At 30.8% G+C, this 13502-nt stretch overlaps 1 protein-coding gene across 1 annotated transcript; it reads right to left on the bottom strand.

The window, feature by feature from the left end:
* Positions 1 to 3403: 3403 nt before the first annotated feature.
* On the bottom strand, positions 3404 to 5242 carry LOC145590055 (aquaporin PIP-type). The gene is made up of 3 exons (XM_081646790.1): positions 4884 to 5242; positions 3927 to 4363; positions 3404 to 3660 (listed from the first exon to the last, which is right to left on the bottom strand). The coding sequence occupies exons 1-3, from the start codon at positions 5170 to 5172 to the stop codon at positions 3541 to 3543; spliced, it is 846 nt and encodes a 281-aa protein (XP_081502916.1). The 5' UTR covers positions 5173 to 5242; the 3' UTR covers positions 3404 to 3540.
* Positions 5243 to 13502: the final 8260 nt, after the last annotated feature.

Here is a 13502-nt window from a genome sequence, read left to right as displayed (position 1 = left end):
AGGTCTACAGCCTTTGTTGGGACAATTTGTGTCTTCATTGAGCAAGTGCCGTTGTGAAGATTATTCCATTTAATAATAATGATAATTTATTTATTTATTAAATATAAGAGAATCTAGAAAGTATCTAAATTTAAACATGTCTCTAATTACATACTCTTAACACTTGTACACCCTCCTACTATATTAAGCATAGGATCAAACGATAGATTATACATCTCTCAGATGTTAATAGAGTTATAATATGTCACATTTTGTTTAATATACACTTCAAGATTTCTTTGTACAATATGTTTAGAGAGGGTCCCAGTTAATCTCCGAGATTAACATTCCAAGTTAATCTCCTCTCACAACTTTATGCGTTTGTTTTCGTGTCACTTTACTATTTCGCTTTTATCATTTAAAAAATAAAAGTAAAACAATATGTTGTGAGAGGAGATTAACTTTTCATGTTAATCTCAGAGATTAACTTGAATTCTCCCATATGTTTATCTCCCCTTTTAAATGTAAATAAATTCATTTTTAAATTCTTAGTTCATGTAAAAAGAAAAAAGTCCAGGTGAAAAGTTCATGTAAAATATGAGTATTCAAAGTTAAGCTTACTAATTATAGAAAATGACATCTAAATTTATGGCGATTTGAAATGAACACAAATGTGAATATTAATGTAAAATACGTCGATAAAGATATATCACATCTGTAATTTTCAAACTATCCAATATAGCACAAATTACCTCTTTAATCAATCGTGTCAAAACTTCAATTACAAAAACATAGATATAATCAAACACACAATTAATTAGCACGACTTCAATCACTTTTCACCATAATCTATATTGTCAAAAAAAAAAAAAAAAAAAAAAAAAAAAAAAAAAATTTGCCCGTTGAAGAGCACAAGTGACAACTATACAATTTGGTTCGTCTCGAGGCCTTATTATATGCCCTACGAAAATTTCACAATTGGGCTATGTTATTCACTTTCAGTATTCACTATTGAGCCTATTGACCTTGCTCTTTGTGCTGCTGAGTGTGCTGACCACTGCACCAGCTGTAAAAATTACAGGAGAATGGGGTAAATATTTTAAACAGCACCCTATGTATATGGGTCCCACCTACATGACTCATGCTGTGCACGTGATATACGTCATTATCTAACTGTAAAATTTTGTATTAGGGCAAAAAAATTAAAAAAAGGTAAAATAAAAATAAAAAAATAATAATAAAAAATAAAAATAATAAAAAAAAAAAAGGGGTAAGGTAAAGGACACTCTAGCTCTGTTATAATTGTCAGAACTCTCTAGAGATAAGACCTAACTGATTTTGAACCACTCAACTCTATTTTTGATTTTTATCAAAAAAATAAAAAAGAAAAATAAAAAAGAAAGAAATGGAGCATGAAAAGAAGGCCCAAGTTTTTATTTTGTGGTCCATAAGATAAATTGTCCCTGCTTCTTTCAAGTTTCAATCTTGACATTGGTCCTTTCTTTTCTTGTTATGAACAAAAGTTGGTGTTTTGCAAGTTGGAATTTGCAATTTTCCACCTTTTATTTATTTATTCTTAAAGCATGATACATTGATATGGTATCTTATGATATTGATGACAAGGATTAATAAGGGGAAGTCACTAGATTTATCCTTTTTTTGACATGAGTTGTATACTTTTAGGGTTGGTGGTAACATTTTTTTTTTCTTTGTTTAGCTTTTAGGGTTGGTTATCTTGATATTAACCTTAGTATGAGTGTTGGTAAATTTACCTAGTATTGTTGATATTGAGTGGAGTAACAAGAATGAATTCCACTTGAAAAGTAATTGATTCCGAATTTACTATAGAAGGTTACAAGTCAAGTAGGTTTATGATTTTCTAATTTTAGCTACTTTGATGTTTTCATCTTACCTTAAGAGTATACTCTTTCTATTGTCTACAATCTACGTACGGTTAAGGAAAATATACTTGAATAGTGAATACCATGCACACTCCAATAGTTTAGGCGAGTTGTTAGCTTATCACTTGTAAATCAAACATTAGTATTGGATAATCGTATTCACACATCTTATCATTAACAATCCAAATCAATAATTAAGTCGACACATAAGTAATTATATCATACGGAGTATTAAACATGATTCAATAACCAAATATATAGTACTTTGTTGGATTATTATTAGTCTAAACAAACATACAAATCATGTACTAAAATTTGTTCTTGTGACAGAAAATCATCAGAAATTTGTGTACTTGTAAAATCCCAATATTCATATGAACATTTTCCTTCCGATTTTCTCTCTCCTCCAAAAATGAATCATTGAATTTGGCCCGTACACGGCTACACCCCCACCCCATGTGATCTCTCATTCTCTCTCACCTGTAAAATCATACACCAAAGCAAAGCCCATAATTTCACAGCACTTTCATATACTACATAAAAACTTTGGGCTAACATTTATGCATCCTTTTTTCATCTTTTTGGCTTATCCCCCTTTTTTACTAAACAATGTTTTTGGTTTGGATTTTAGTCAAAAAGTTACCAAATTTCATCACACTTTTTTCTGCCTTCAAACCACCACCAATTGTTTGGTTTAAACAGTTGTGTGTTACCCCTATGTAATACCGACACGTGTCCTTACTTTATAACGGGTAAATTCTGGCATGCCCAATAATAGTCTGACAGGTGTCCAGAATTTGCGTGGATACCTATCTAAATGAGTAAATTCTACAACAGGTAATGGGTTAAATTAATGGGGTGTGTTTTTCCATGTGATTTGACAACACACCCCATTTTGGAATCATCTCTATTTGTTGCATCTAGTGTTATCTTCTTTCCTCACTAGCAAAATATTGTACGAGTAGTCCATTTTATGTTTCAATTGATGCCATGTTACTACCTACAAGTACACTTACCTAAACTGACTCATAAATCATAATACTCATAACCCATTACAAAATCCTAATTTCTCTACCTAAAATCCCATTTAGTATCGATGTTACATGATCTGATTGTAAACCGAATTGAAATAATGTTTTGAGTTATAATCTAATATCAACCATACAAGAGCCATTAACATTAGAATACCATTTGCCGAAAAGAAGAAATCTAACAACGTACCAGGTATGAAGTATCCCAAAATAGTGTCTCATTTTTCCATTATTAGATTTGAACAATTAAAATAATTCCTCAACAAATGCATTATTGTTATTGGCTTCTTGCGCAACATTTCAATTAAGGGTGATATCGTCAATTTAAAGGTGGTTTGATTAAAAGACGTTAAAGTCGAGCACAAGACAAAAAGGGTACTGCTAAGAATACTTAAAGAAGAAGAGCAATAATACACCATTGATGCTAACTCAATAATTTACTTCACATTACAAGAGAAGAAAAAAATAAGTAAAAAAGAAAAAACGAGGGGAGAAAGAAAGACTAAATAATCTCTTCATACTTGATAATAATACTGCACACAAAAAACAAATCAATTTTTTTCCCTTGCTTTTTTTTCCTTTTTTAACCATTAATTTCTGATTTGATTAATACATTGTTTCCTTAATCCTTAGTTTGTAGGGTTGCTTCTGAATGATCCCAATGCCTTAATTGCTGCTGCCCTCAACACGTATTGGTGGTATGCTGCTGCTGCCAATGCTCCCACAAATGGTCCGACCCAGAATATCCACTGCACATAAATTAACATTTCATCATAATATTAGCATTTAGTTCCATCATACCCCAATTTTAATAAATCCCAATTTAGTAAATGAACATACATAAACACGTAACCTAAGATGACCCATTCAATTAAACACGAGCATATAACACTACCTCCGTTACCTATAGAGAGGAAAAATGTCTAATTGTTGCAAATAATATAAAACAGAGATAGTACAAAATTACTAAAATACCCTTACAGAAAGAGGAGGTTTTAAAAAAGAGGGGGCTTACATGGTCATCCCAGACTTTCTTGTTGTTGTAGATAACAGCAGCACCAAAACTCCTAGCAGGGTTAATTCCAGTACCAGTGATTGGGATAGTAGCCAAATGAACCATAAAGACAGCAAAACCAATAGGAAGAGGAGCAAGGATAGGCACGTGAGAATCACGTGCACTTCTCTTAGGGTCAGTAGCAGAGAAAACGGTGTAAACAAGAACAAAAGTACCAACAAGTTCAGCACCAAAAGCAGTGCCCTTGTTGTAGCCAGGAGCAACAGAGTTGGCCCCACCACCAAATTGGTTGTATGGACCTTTCATGAATGCCTTGACTAGCCCAACTCCACAAATGGCTCCTGCACATTGGGCTATCATGTACACTAGTGCCCTTAGTAAAGACACCTTCCTTGCTAGGAATAGTCCGAAGGTCACTGCTGGGTTGATGTGTCCTCCTGTTTTGTTCAATTCAAACATGTAACCGTAAGTAAGTACCCGTGTTAGACTCTTGACCATCCTAGTATAATCAAGTACTCCGTACATACTAGTATGCTTAATTTTCAAAATGAAATCATGAGTAACTTTCATAACGTAGTTCAACAGTGTACAACTACTTACCGTGTTAGATTCTCAACACTCTAACATAGGTATATACTTTTATACTTGTATATGGTTCATTTTCAAACTAAAATCATGAAATTACTTCATAACAGTCATATTACTACGGAATACTCATCTTCCGAGTTAGATTCTTGACACTCGAAACATCAGTATATACTTAACTACTTCATTTTCAAACCAAAATCTGAAAAATATTCACTACTTGTCCTTAATATCAAGGAAAATTTTCAAACAATTAGTTGTCCAACACTTGAACAAATACCCGTGTCGGACACTTCTAGCTAGACTAAATCTAACATAAGCACATATGAATTCAACAATAGAAAAAACAGGGGAATAAGAAAGAAAACTAACCAGAAATACCAGCAGTGCAGTAAACAAGGACAAAGATCATGCCACCAAAAGACCAAGCAATACCAAGAAGGCCAACAGAAGCACAAGGGTCAGTTTCCTTCTTGTAACCAATAACAGTTGCAACAGTTATGTAAAGAAACAAAAGCGTTGCAATGAACTCGGCAATTGCAGCTCTCCAAAAAGACCACAATTTGAGCTCACCCATGTCAAAGAATGGAGCTGGTGGTGGATCAACGTAGTCTTTCCCATGTTGATGAACTTGTCCTTCTTCACTTACTTCCTTTGACATTTTTTCAGAAAATAAAACTCAGAAGAAAAAAAAAATGTTAAATACTCAGTTTTTTTTGGTGGGATTTTCTCTCTCTAGGTTTCTCTCTCTAGGGTTTGAGATGGTGGAAGAAGTAGTGGAGGAAGTGAGTGGTGGGGAGGGTTTATAAAGAGGACGGGGATACAAGAGAAGATGTTACTAGAATGTGTGGGAGTAGGGGAGGGTGTTTTGTGGTTTTTGGATAAGTTCTTAGGGTATTTTTATTTTTATTAAGGGAATTTTAATATTTGTATTGTATTATGGTATGTGGGGTAGTATAGAATGATTAAGCTTAAGAGATTTAATTATTACTATGACTTTTCTATGTTGTATGAAAATGATACTAATAAATGATGTAATAACAAATTTAACAATACTAGTTTATAAAGACCTTTGAAAACCTTATAAACACCTTGTTGTCTAATTTTTTATAATTTTGAAAATATTTTTTTTACACTTAATTTTAAGCATGTACCAAACGTAGTCAAACTGTTTTTTAGAGTTTTGAGACTCGAATTGAAAAACCTAAGTGATATATTTGTATGAGGTGCTTCTTTTTGTCAAATAATGATGCTTGGAAACATACATAGTCACTAGTCGGCCATATATGCCCATGCCCATGAGTTTATGACAATACAGGTGTACTTCAACGACTAAATTGTCAATTATATTTAGAGGCAGTGAAATCAAACTCGTGCTCCATAATTAAAAGTTGTAAGAGATGATTTAATGTTCAAACCACTATCTTAGCATCATGGAGTCCTACTAAAGTGTCGAAAATCTTTCATCAAGTTAGTTGCTTTTGTCCAAAATGCTAATATAAAGTTCCAATTAATTTATCAAAGCATTATAACAATATCAATCATTTAAACATAAGTAAACCTAGTAAACGGGAAATGACTTTGGCACACCCTTAATTGATTTTGGTACACCCCTATGTGAGAGCACAGTTTTCTATGCTCTTCTCATGTAGGAGTGTGCCAAAATCAATTTCCCTAATAAACAGACCCAATTTGAAGTGTTCGAAACAAATTCAAAATGGACCTAAATTTTGGATGAAATTTTTTAATCTCTTCAATAATAAATTAATTTAAAAGTCTTCTTGTCCAAATGTTTCAATTCATGCCCATATTAAATTTAATAAACATGTTCAATGTAATAAGAATAATAATGATGATTATTAATGTGAAAATAGGATAGTACATCAGGGTGCACCATGCACATGGTGCACCAAGAAGGCAGAAAAAACATATGGTTGTTTGATAAAGAATATACTGTGTTTGACAAAAAATATACTTATGTTTGACAAAGAACATACCTATATATGTTTGATAATATGTTTTTTTATACTTATATTCTTTAAGATATGTTGATTAAACATGTTTTTTGGGTTTTAATAATATAATATACGTTCTTTGAATTTGGCTCGTATGTTATTTGAAGTAATGAGTAACGCACAATTATTTTTTTATTATCATACTATCATTATATTTTTATTTATTTTTTTATTATCTTATGTTCTTTGAGTTTGGTCAGTGTATTCTTCGGGTATGAAGTATATGCTCTTTACATTATAACTTATGTTCTTATAACCTATGTTATTTTGAATTTTCAAATTTGAAATTTAATTTGAAAATGAAATATTGAATTTTTTTTAGTTGAAAATACTTTAGAGAGAGAACTAAAATTATTATGGAAAGTTAAATTTTTTGAGAGTAAAAACTATTTTTGGGGAAATGATATATTTAGTAAAGATTTTTTTCCGTTAATGTGTGATTTTTCATAAAATTTGAATAAAGTTCTTATCATGTTCTTTTTATGATGTCTATGTTCATTAATAATGCATGTTCATTGTTAAATACAAACATGTTCTTTTTCAAAAACCTAATGTTCTTCTTTTAAAAAAAACCATATATATTCTTTTTCGAACATCTAAATGTTCATTCTACCTTTTTTTTTTCTTTATTTAACCGGGTGCACTATGTTTATGGTGCACTCGAATGCACAGTTTATACATTATTATTAATGATATCTCTAACAATACTATCTTGAGAAATTATCGAGACACCTACCTCTAACAGCTACTCTTCTTAATCAATACACTTAACTATGGAGTTAATCAATACGATAACTAAGATTAATACAAAGCCTACAACCGTATGTATACAAGTGAGACACCGATTTGGCCGGTTCTTCTCACAAAAAAAAAAAAAAAAAAAAAAGAAAAAGGTGGGACCAAGAAGACAACTAGGCCATGTGATGGCTAATCATCGTGGGTCGGTTTTAAGGGTTGGATTGGAGTTGGTGGGGTTCAAATGTTAGCCTGTCATACAGCCAATACCACCCCTTCAAACGGCTATTCGCTATGTCCCTCTATCTTGTCACTTTCTTCGTTTTCCTATTTTCTACTCTCTTCAATTCTATCTTTGCATTTTTATTGTTTCTTGCTCGAGTTTGGAACAAACAATGGTGCGTGTAGTCGATGTGTTTTGACATGTCATTTTTTTGAATAGCAAGTTAATTGACAAATAATATAAAATCAAGCTATTTATTCATCCTAATTTAAAGACACAACTGATTGCGATAATTTAATGAAATTTGAACAATCGCTAATTAATAAGAATCGGATTTTATTATAGTGGTGATTTTAATTACGAGTACTAACTACTTCTACTTCTTTATAATTAACTTAACAACTTTCATACTCTGTATTATTACAATAAATGTGGTCAACTAAACAAGCATGTATAAGTTTCTTCCAACTTTTTTTTTAGAGCACTCACATCAATGAGCATTTTTTTATTCATGAGCAAAAATGGTGAGCAAATTTGGTAGAAATGGTACATCAATGAGGAAAATGAAAAATGCTCATGAGCATTTCAGAATTTGCTCATAGGATGAGCAAATTTGATGATGAACAGTAAATACGTGGGCCCCAGCAATCATCCAAAATTGATGAGCAAAATGGCAAAAATGTTACTACATCAATGAGCAAAATAAAATATGTTCATGAGCAATTCAATTATTTTTTGATCACTAGTGGGATAAAATTTCCTCACCAAAAATGCTCATGAGCAAATTTGGTTGGGAAGAGAGAGAAAGTGACTAGAGAGAGAATGAGCAATTTTTTTTTGCTCACTAATGTGAGTGCTAGAGGTAAATTGCTTTCAGGTGCATACCAAGTACGAAGTTCATAACTACATATATTGGTTGTACGTAAAGTGGATAGAAATGAGAGGATGAGGTTGTTGACATGATCGAGTCACAGGACAACAAATTTATTGAATCACAGTATTTCGATGTACGAACTTACCCAAAAAGCCTTCAATGGTTGCTACGTTTGCTCCCACCGTCCATGCATGCATGTTCAGTTTCTTGATTGATTATTTTTGCAAAAGTTTACGTGGCTGCATCACTAATTGTATTTAAAGTAAGAGTACAAATTATGCACATGCCATTATAAATGATTTATAATCAACTTTATAGTTAATACGTATACGTTTTGATTTGTGTATTTTATTCATCATAAATTATAAAGAGTTTGTTCTCTTCAGTTTATTTTCAATTCATTTCTGTTCAGCTTTAATAAGTTCAGTTCAGTTATTAGGGTCTGTTCTGATTGACTGAACTGAACTGAACTGAATATTTTATGAGAGAAGGAAATTAAGAACTGAACTGAACTAAAAATAATCTTAAGAGAACAGGCTCTTAATTTCCTTCTCTCATAAAATATTTAGTTCAGTTTTAGTTTAGTTCAATTCAGTTAATCTGAACAGACCCAAAGTTTCATACTTTGTATTAGAGTTTATAAATCATAGGCGATACAACACTTACCTCACCGGGTAAAACTACTTTATATTTAAGAAATTTGAGTTAGGCAATTTTAATTTTTTTCTTCGAGTTATATTTGTTCAAACTGTTTACCATTGTCATTTGCCAATCTATGATAATGAGGCGGTGATGCCTAGATCTTCTTGTACCTTGTCTTAGGGCCTGTTTTGATTTACTGAACTTAGCTGAACTGAATTGAACTTATTGGAGCTGAACTGAATATTTTATAAGAGAAGGAAATTAGGAACTGAACTAAATTAAACCGATTGAAACTGAACTGAAAATAAGCTGAAGAGAACAAATCCTTAATTACAACAATTCGTAGACAAACTTAGCAATGTTAAATGAGATTAGTTGCTTGTTTTTGAGAAAAAAAAAAAGTACTGTCAAATTAAAGTAGAATATTGCAGAGAATTTAAGCTTCGAAGAATTATGGAGATGTGTCTAGTTAAACCAATTAAGAGAAGACAAATTGAGACTTAAGAAAGAATCTTGAAACTTTATTTTATGTTGAAATTTTTGCTCACGGAATAATAATCACAGCTTAAAGTCTTCAAATTAATGCATATATATTATATACTAATAGTGTGACTGACTAGTGTCTAGTGATTTCTTTTCTTTTCTTAATTACATTTTAATATTCATACACTTTTTGTCATTTCATAATTTTTCTTCTTTTAGGCTACTTTTTATTTGGCTTTTGTAACTTTGTCGCATGTCAAGTTATTTTATGTAACGTACAAACAAACATTAAAAATAAAAATAATAGTAATAATTTTATAGATCTCTTTATTTATTTTAAAAGGGAAGAAAAATAGGGAGGAAACGAAGAATCTTTTCCCAAGATGAAGTGGCTCAAAAACAACTCACAAATTGTTACAAACGACAAATTATGGCATGCACCAGCAAGAAACTGGCTAAACTGTCAAGTTAATGACAACAGAGAACGTTAAAATTATAAAATTAGCCACTAATTAGGTAATTAATCTGTAATTGTCCTAGTTGACCATTGTCGTGCCAAAGGAGATTCACGACATTCCGTATAGAATTGCAGTCCTCAAAAGCATAATTAATAACTAATCCATGTTGTTAAGTTTATACCGTACTCTATGTGAAAAAGCAAGTTTAATAGACGATTAGGACAATAATAGTAGATTCTGATGCGATGGTTTATGGTTATGCTTGTGTATATGTTTTTAAGATTAATAAGAGCATGTTCTGATTGACTGAACTGAACTAAACCGAACTGAATATTTTATGAGAGAAGTAAATTAAGAACTGAATTGAAAATAATCTGAAGAGAAAAGGCCATATAAGAATAAGATGTTGATCGAAACAACAAAGTAATATGGACACATAATATAGAAATTTAAATAGTACATTTTCATTTGAATTTTCAAACCACCTTTTTTTCATAGAGTTGAAGTTCTACAAAAAAAAAGGCACGAAGACAAATCATACAATGTCATCTGGCCATACCACTCGTAATTTAATCAGGCATACCAATTTTCGTCCATAGTACAAGATATTATCTCTTATTTTTTTTAAATTACAAGTTTAGAATATTTTATATCTCTCAAATAATACCTCAAAATTACAACTAAAAAAAATCGGAGGTAATATAAATAATTTGATCCTTTATACTTCGTATTACAAGTATCTTCGTGTTAGTATAATAACATGGCATTATCAATATAAAATGCTCCTCGTTCATCATGCTTTAATTGGCTTACGTTATTAAAGTTGAAGCATCATTTTTAGTTAGCATGCGGTTGGCATCCATGTGCAGCTTCACTAACCAAAATACTCCTACTATATTATATTATATATGATCAATTTTATTATACAGTACTTTATTTCTAAGTTTATTTGTAGCACGTACGTATCTATTATCTACCTGTGAATATCTTCTTGATTATAAAACTAATGAGAGTAATAGGACAATGCAATTCAAGCAACATACATTATACATATATAGTGTATGGATGTGAGGATGTCAACTCTAAAAACTACTATTAGCTAATAAATTTTTTTGATTGGTTCTTAAAATATGAAATCGTATCTCATATACGTATATATACATCAATATATATATATATATATATATCCCTACCTTATAAAAAGTAGAAACTTACTCTTATGAATAGTGTAATGCCAATTATACCCTTTAAAATGTGCATTTACATATATACCCTCATTAATATGTACAAGTTTTTTTAATGAATAGTGTTTGGACAATTATACCCTCTGAAATATTTAATTATGTACTTATTTGCTTTCATGCATTAATGTTAGTTGTCTTGGATATTTATACTCATAAACATAGTTGTGTACATATTTTTTTGTCACTAATTTTGCCAATAACTAAATTTGTGATTTTAAGACCTAGCCGAAAGAATAACTAGATATGACTAGCTATGCGCGCGCATCGCGCGCGTTAGCTGCCCTAGTATATATATATATAGGAAGTGATATATATTATGGCTTGAGTTTAACGTTATCTATTTTAAGTGAAAGGAAGAAAACGAAAATAATCAATTGTTTTCAGTGTGAAGGAAGTAAACATATATACATTTTGCTACACATCATTCTTACCTCTATCTTCTTTGTGTAAATCTTTATTTTTTAGAAGAAAATAATCCATTTACAACCTTTTTTTTTTTTTCCAATAACGGCACAAACCTTCTAAAAACGATTATTCATTTTAAATCAAAAATAGCTATACTTTTTACGGGGTATTTGCATTGTGTAAAGCATAAACGGCTAGCTAGACTTTTTACGACATTTATTTTCAAGCCGTTGTAGTCATGTAAATCCAACACAATTTGGTCTTTACATCCTTGTAATTGTAACGGTCAAATAAATGTGAGGAAAGAAATGTGTTGGAAGAAAATTGACCTTTAAACCATCAAAGTTCAAATTGTTAAGGGCTAAATGGTAGGGCTAACTTGCCCTACCTTACCCATGTTTTGGCCCACCAATTTTTCATCCAAAAAGGGTTCCTTCACTTTCTTGCCTTGGGCTAAGAAGCAATTTGTTTGAATATGCCGCCAAATCTTTCGATATCTTTTTTCATATGATATGATTTCTATTTAATTCTACAACTATGATAGTATGAATTTTGTTTTGATAAATTTTATTTTGTAATATATTTGCATGTGATTAGATTTGCTTATCTTGTATTCATGCATTTAAATAGTTTTATCATATTTGGGAATATTGTTTTGGCATTTGGTGAGGATTCAAATGTGATTGTTATTCAACTTGTGTTTGATTCTTGGTTTCTATTCTTGGTTTCTTGGTAAGAAAGAGGAACTAACTATAAAAAGAGAATAAATGAAGTTTTACCAACCTTTGAGACTTTAATGAAAATGTGTTTAAGAATTTTTGTTTTTTTTCACTATTAAAATTGTCATGTTGAAGATGAGGATTCCTTCAACAACGAAATATCTCACAATAATACAACCATACAAGACATTTATTACCAAACTTGTAGTATTTTTTTTTTTTGAAGGAACCAAACTTGTAGTATTTTGATTGTACATTTGTAGTTTTTTTTTTTGAGAAAAATACATTTGTAGTGTTCATCATTAAAGAAACATTATAATACCATTTTTTTTTTTGAAGTTATAATACCAGCTTTATTAAATACAAACTATTATTGTGGAATTGAAGTCTTTTTTTAGTACAAAGTCGAGCAAAAGATCATTATATAAGCATATGTTCTATTTATCTTATTTGTAAACTTATTTAAATAAGTTTAGATTAACTCAAATTAATTTAAGTCGAAAAAAATAGATTATCTAATGTTGAATGTAGAAAGCTAAAGTACCTTGTTATGCGTTAGCTAAAAGTCTTATAACAAGTTTATATAAGTTCTCACGTGCTCAATTCAGTAATATAAGTTCATAATCCATATAAATTCTTCTCTTTCTATAAGTGCTTAATATATAATGCGTTTTGCTAACGAAATAAGGGAGATATAATTCATGAATCATGATGCGTATAGACTAAAATTACGAGTAAAACTTTGATTTTGCTTTGCATGCCTGGCCTAGAAAGTTCCCATTCTTTTGCATTTACACAGCTTAATTATGAAAATCACCCAAAACTTGGCCCACACAAAATATGTATCAACAATCATAAATCGGTCCAAGACGACTATGAAAGGTAACCAAGAAAATACATTTGGTAATTAGTAAATTAGAGGATTATAGTAAAACAGTAAACATCTAGGAATATTTTCAATATATAATAATAATACGAATCTTAAATAAGATCTAGTATATTTTTTTGGTGTTTAGATAGCCATAAAGGCCAGGGTGAGAATCGATCCCAAGACCTCTCAGAATCGGGAGAGAAGTTCTAACCACATGAGCTATTCTTCACTCTCAAATAAGCTATAGTATATTGTATAATTGAGATATAAGTTGACTTGTGAAAACCGTCATGGGTGGAAAGAAAGGCGGTAATTAGTTGAA

This window comes from Chenopodium album, chromosome 17 (genome assembly GCF_948465745.1).
Source record: "Chenopodium album chromosome 17, dcCheAlbu1.1, whole genome shotgun sequence".
Classification (NCBI taxonomy): Eukaryota; Viridiplantae; Streptophyta; class Magnoliopsida; order Caryophyllales; family Amaranthaceae; genus Chenopodium; species Chenopodium album.
The sequence above is the reverse complement of the archived record's forward strand: the minus strand, read 5'-3'. Positions and strand labels throughout refer to the sequence as shown.

Coding starts and splice junctions, on each gene's coding strand:
- LOC145590055 (XM_081646790.1), bottom strand. CDS start 5,172: ATGTCAAAGGAAGTAAGTGAAGAAGGACAAGTTCATCAACATGGGAAA. Junction 4,364..4,883: donor CTGCACTGCTGGTATTTCTG/GTTAGTTTTCTT, acceptor TGAACAAAACAG/GAGGACACATCAACCCAGCA. Junction 3,661..3,926: donor AGAAAGTCTGGGATGACCAT/GTAAGCCCCCTC, acceptor ATTTATGTGCAG/TGGATATTCTGGGTCGGACC.